The following is a 6000-nucleotide window of genomic DNA, read 5'->3' as shown; positions in this document are numbered from 1 at the left end:
GCATTACCTAAATAAGAAAGATTATAAACTCTGCTTCTACCACTGTTCTGCTATTGCAAGAGAGCAGCAAGAAGTCACCAAAACCACCTGTGAAACCGGCTTTTAGGAAAGTGAATCCACCCAGAAGAACAGAATGTGCCAAAGGGCATTCAGTCTCTCTGCAGCCTTCAAATTTATGCGCTGGCACAAGCTCTATAGGACCCCACAGGTGAAGAGGATCTCCCTTGGCAAGAGAATCGCAGATTGCCCTCATCTTCCATCAGGCCTAGCAAGGAAGGACGAAAACTCCAGCATACCTGGTCGTTAACAGATAATATAATGTTCAACATTTTATTGGCAGAAGGAGGGATCAACACACAGTCCAGGCACAAAGTAGGGGAAAGGGGGTGGTAAGCACATGTTGTCCATTATCAAAAGTGTGCGCGTGTATTTGTTGGTGTTACGCTGGCCCAGCCCCCTGCTGCATCCTCTTCATCAGCTCCTCATCCTGCATTGAGAGCTCCGTCAGCTTCTTGCCCATGCGCTCATGGATGTCCAAATACTTGGAGACGCAGCGATCCAGGCACACAGACTCTCCCTTGGACAGCTCAGCCTCCTTGTAGTGTGGAGGGACGCATTTGCGATGGCAGGCATTGGTCATTCTGGGGCACAGCAAGGAAAGAACAGAGCGTGAGCGGAAGGAAGTGGCCATCTTTTGGCTGTTCCGAGCCGGCTTTACTTATATTCAGCTAAAACAAGCACATCACAGTTCTTGCCTAAAAGCTCTCTATCAAAGCCTTAAAAGCCATGATGTTTCTCCCCTACCACCACCCAAATTCTAATGATCACCAACACAGTCATCCTAAAGAAATCTGTGTTTTCGTCAGTGCCAAAGTTCTGCAACCTGCCACTTCAAGCAGGAGATGCCACTTTTGGGGCTACCAATGGCCTTGCCTCTGCTGCTCTGAACACATGCAAAGCAGAAGAAGAGAAGAAGAAGAGTTTGGATTTGATATCCCGCCTTTCACTCCCTTTAAGGAGTCTCAAAGCGGCTAACATTCTCCTTTCCCTTCCTCCCCCACAACAAACACTCTGTGAGGTGAGTGGGGCTGAGAGACTTCAAAGAAGTGTGACTAGCCCAAGGTCACCCAGCAGCTGCCTGGTGTCCCTTAGGAACTGTACGTAACTCCACAGAACAGAGTAACCTGGTTTATCTCAGTTCCAGACTTCGTAATCTGCCTGACACTCTTGCAAAAATGAGCAGCACCACTTCACTCACCTGCTGCCAATTTTGCCCCAGGATATAGGGATAAAGGACAGTACCTTATTAGTAAAAAAAAACAACCCACACACAAAGCATTCAAATGCAAAACTCTATTATTATTTTATGTATTATCTACTAATTCATATACTGCCCTTCATCACAAGGTTTCAGGGTGGTTCACAGAATAACCACTACCGAATGTCAATCAGCATCATGAACTTTGGGATTAAAGAAACTTGTTAAAACACCTCTATTTCTCTACTGCAGCAGGTTCAAATCTTCTGTCTGCATAATCTTACCTGTAAACAATTTCACTCAGGCAACTTTCCCGTATAAATCCTTGATCACCACTCACACTTCCTCCTCCTCCTCCTCTGTCTCTCTTACAACCCTCATCATCCTTCAACTGTCTCTCCCAAATGACATCCTTCACATACTGCAGGGAACTTCTGTCAATTAGACTATTTCTTCAGCAGATCAGGTGTAAGATTCTAAAGCTATAATTCTAACCCTGTTTACCTGAGAGTAAGACCCATTAAATTCAATAGGGTTTAGTTTCTGAGTAGACATGGTTAGGAATGTGCTGCAAGTTATTTCCCAAACATAATATACAGTGGTACCTCAGGTTAAGTACTTAATTCGTTCCAGAGGTCTGTACTTAACCTGAAACTGTACTTAACCTGAAGCACCACTTTAGCTAATGGGGCCTCCTGCTGCTGCTCCGCCGCTGGAGCACAATTTCTGTTCTCATCCTGAAGCAAAGTTCTAAACTGAAGCACTATTTCTGGGTTAGCGGAGTCTGTAACCTGAAGTGTATGTAACCTGAAGCGTATGTAATCCGAGGTACCACTGTATCAGTTTGTACAACACACACACGATATTGTCATACCCATTTAAAAACTAACCGACTGAGCCCTAGGCAATCATTTCGTCAGGGACACACAGTCCACTTCACAGTGAAATGATTAAGACGTACATTAAGGCAGACAAGGAGTGTTTTTGAGTAGCCAACCAGCTTCAGGAACATCTAAGCTGCTACATCCAAATAAACATGCATGCAATCAGTTTGCATGGCTACAGTCCCTCCACACTTACTTGTGTGTAAGCCCCCAGCGAACATTCAAATAAATGTGCATAGGACCAGACTGCATGCCTTCCAGGCTAGAAAAATCTCAATAAATGTTTTTCCTCCAGCTGAAGACTGTGGTAGTCAGTGTCTGCTTGACTCCTTTGCCTTATTTGGTGTCTGAAAAAGATTCCCTGCAACGAAGTGTCTCTGCTCCAGTGTCAAGGCAACAAGCGAATTAAACAGCTGAGCAACTAGAGGGTAAGTACGATCCTTTTATATAAATCATTGGTTTAAACAACACAGTAAGACCACTGTGTGCTAAAAGCTTAATCCTGTAAAACTTAGAACTCAGGAGCTATAAATTCTAGCGGTAGTAAGTCTGTAGAAACCTAGCTTTCATCTCTACTCAAGCAGGGCCACAGTATAGCAGAAACCTAGATAAAATTTCAGTTTTAGAGAGGTGGTAATAAACAACATAAAATCAACCTCAGATTTATGATTCCCCATGCAACAGAGTAACCCTTAACCATTTTGGTCCAGAATACCTTAAGGACCATCTAATGGCTTAGATTCCTGTCCAATCAGTGAGGAAGTCACTTTGGGGAAGTCACTGTTAATGGTTCCCTAAGGCTCAGATGCAAGGCTTGTATCCACCAGTATTGCCATTAGTATTGTGGGCCCAGTCTTATAGAACTTCTTCCACTTGAGGTCAGACAGGCCCCTTCCTGACTGAACCTCTGAGGACTAAAAAAAAATCAAATCCAGCAGGCATTTTAATTGTAGTTTGATTGTATAGTTCTAATTTATACTTATTTTTGGATTGCCTCTTTTTAAACTGCTTAGAGTATTGTAGGTAAGCAGTATACAAATTGTTTAAACAAATAATACATAAATAAATAACAAAAATAAACTAGTGACAGAGTAAGCCTAGATTTTAAAAAGCAGGCTTAGCTTTTAGATCAAGCTCAATATAGTATAGACTTCAGTTAAAAAGGATGGTAGAAAATGACAGTATAGAACAGTGGTCAGCAACCTTTTCCAGCCGTGGGCCACTCCACCATCCCTCAGACCATGTGGTGGGCCGGACTATTTTTTTTTGGGGGGGGGGAAATGAACGAATTCCTCTGCCCCACAAATAACCCAGAGATGCATTTTAAATAAAAGGACACATTCTACTCATGTAAAAACACGCTGATTCCTGGACCACCCAGGGTGCTAAAATGACCTAAATTCACACACTCCTTCCAAATTCCTACTCACCGGAATTTGAACAAGCCCAGCAGTTGTGTTACAACTTGGTGTTTTTCAAATGAGAACTTCCTGATCTAACTAGCTGCATTAGCAAGTGGGGAAAGCTAGCCAGGGACATAAATCTGGAAAAACCTAGCCAGGGAGCCTGGTCCACAAGCAAGAGGAGAGCCCCTGTGGATGCCTCATCAAGGAGTGAGTTCAGCAGCAGGATGAGGTCAGGGCAAAATACTTTGGCCTGCCCCTTAGTGACCTAACATGTCCCAAGCTCCCAAGTAAACAAACAATAAATTGTACAGAATGCCACGCGTACAGCTATCTTCCTTTTGGATAAAAGTAATGGGTGTGCTTAGTAAAATGAGCTCCTGGTCCTCAGTTTGTTCCCTTGAGGGCAAGGTGGATGACCTGAAATAAGGCCAAGAGAGGTTGGTGGACAAGGCCTCTGGGGACAAGCTGTGTCCCAAGGTGACAGCTCCTCTGCTGACATACAGAACGACTCTCTATGCAGGGGTGCCCAAACTTTTTTCAAAGAGGGCCAGATTTTATGAAGTGAACATGCATGAGGGCCGACCAAAGTTGTTGAGCTTTTTTTACAATTTTACCCCATGACATATACTGCCACGAGGGCCGGATTAAATTATTAAATTGACCGGCAGGCCAGATTAGGCCCCCAAAACGGACTTTGAACATGCCTGCTTTAGGGGAAGGAATGCACCACTCTGAGCAAGAGGAAAATGAACTCTTAGAATGACCCAGTCATTGGGGAATGAGCTGTTATCCTCTCATGCCAAGGATACACCTCCAGGCGGAGACAGGGGTATCCTGGTCGTGGGTGATTCAATCATTAGAGATATAGATAACTGAGTATGTGACTGTTATGCAGATTGTAGAGTGAACTGGCAGACACTGCTGGGGAGGAGTCAATGGCCATGGTGCATGTTGGCACTAGTGACACAGAGAAAAGTACTTGTGTGATCCTAAAAGAGAAATTTAGGTTGCTAGCTAGGAGGCTTAGAGTCAAGAACTTCAAGGTAGCTTTCTCTGATGTGCACAGGGCCAGCTAGACAGGAACAGCTGTGTGGTCTCAATGCATGCATGAAGTAGTGGCATCTGGAGGAGGGCTTTGGATTTGACAGGCACTGGGGAATGTCTTTGGATAAGCTGGGCCTGTATAAAAGGAATCGGTTCCATTTAAGCCAGATTGTTGGCACTTAAAAACAAAAAGGTGGCAAAGCATATTTTAAACCAATTGTTGAAATCCCCACCATGTCTGTCTGTCTATCTATTATTATTACTATTAATTCAATTTAAATACCACCCTTTATCAAAAGATCCCAGGGTAGTATACAACATTAAGAACACATTTTATGGAGCATAATAATAAAAACACAATAAAAGCATAATTTGTGATATAATCTCCCCTGCGCAGGGCCAGCTAGATCACTTAGCAAGCAGCAACTAGAGCATTTGGGTTTTTTTAATTTAGCTAAGCGGAACATGGTAGAGACTTATCAAATTTTGACTGAACAGAGGAATCTTTTGCCATTTCTAATTATACTGAAATTCAGTGTTACCCAATGAAACTAACATACTGTAGGTTCACGGTGGACAAAAGTAAACATTTTACCCAATAAGGAATTCTCAGACACAAGATGCAATGATGGACACCAGGTTATGAAACCTAGATCCGTCAATGGCTATGGTTATGTAAAACTTCTATGTTCAAATACAGTACCCGTGTGAGCACCAGCTGCTAGACAGGCAACAAGGAAGGATGCTTTGCCTGTATGTCCTACCTGTAAGCTTCCCAATTCAATCACATGAAGCCTTGATCAGATTTTTTAAAAAGGCAATTATATGATGTTATCCTATGTTTCTATTTTGTGAACCACCCTGTGATCTTTGGATGAAGGGTGGTATACATTAATAATATGTTCTGTACAATGTCTAGTAAGGCATAGGTCCTAAAATAGTACATTTTGGTGGGAGAAGGATAATCTTGGAAAGTCTGGGGTACTTGGAGAGAAGCAAAACACAAGTCACAGCATACAGTGCCCGTATTGTTTTCATAGCTCTTATGCGTCACATTTCAAATGAGCACCACTGAGGAGTGCCCTCATGCTTGCGGTTAGTCGGTACCTGTTGTACATATCAGCCATCATCTCCACTTCCAACTCAGCCGCCAGCTGCTGAGCCCTCACAGGATCCATCACACATTCAAGTATTTGTCCTTGACACTGCTGGAGAACACAAAGGATCAGAACCCAATGACTCTACCTGTAGTACACACACACACACACACACACACACACACACACTATCAACAAGGTTGCCACTTAGTCTGTACTTTAGATCGCTGCTCAGTTTTTCAGTGGCCAGGTCCATCTGCAGTCCTGGCAGTAAAAGGGCGGTTAAGTATGAGCTGGTTTGCGCCCCACCT

General features: G+C 43.4%; 1 protein-coding gene across 7 annotated transcripts in view; it reads right to left on the bottom strand.

Annotated features, from left to right (window-relative positions):
• Positions 1-316: 316 nt before the first annotated feature.
• TIMM10 (translocase of inner mitochondrial membrane 10) overlaps positions 317-6000 on the bottom strand; it is a 238798-nt gene continuing 233114 nt past the window's right edge. For 4 of the 7 annotated variants that reach the window (XM_053398372.1, XM_053398356.1, XM_053398366.1 and 1 more), the window contains exons 2-3: positions 5700-5800; positions 317-641 (exon numbers count right to left, since the gene is read on the bottom strand). In XM_053398372.1, the coding sequence (XP_053254347.1) occupies positions 440-641; positions 5700-5770 (273 nt within the window). In that variant the 5' untranslated portion in view covers positions 5771-5800 and the 3' untranslated portion in view covers positions 317-439. The remainder of the gene's footprint in view (positions 642-5699; positions 5801-6000) is intronic. The other 3 variants (XM_053398381.1, XM_053398338.1, XM_053398346.1) reach the window with 1 other exon arrangement.

This window comes from Podarcis raffonei, chromosome 1 (genome assembly GCF_027172205.1).
Source record: "Podarcis raffonei isolate rPodRaf1 chromosome 1, rPodRaf1.pri, whole genome shotgun sequence".
In the NCBI taxonomy this organism is placed as follows: domain Eukaryota; kingdom Metazoa; phylum Chordata; class Lepidosauria; order Squamata; family Lacertidae; genus Podarcis; species Podarcis raffonei.
Note: the sequence above shows the minus strand (reverse complement) of the source record. Positions and strands in the feature narration are given on the sequence as shown.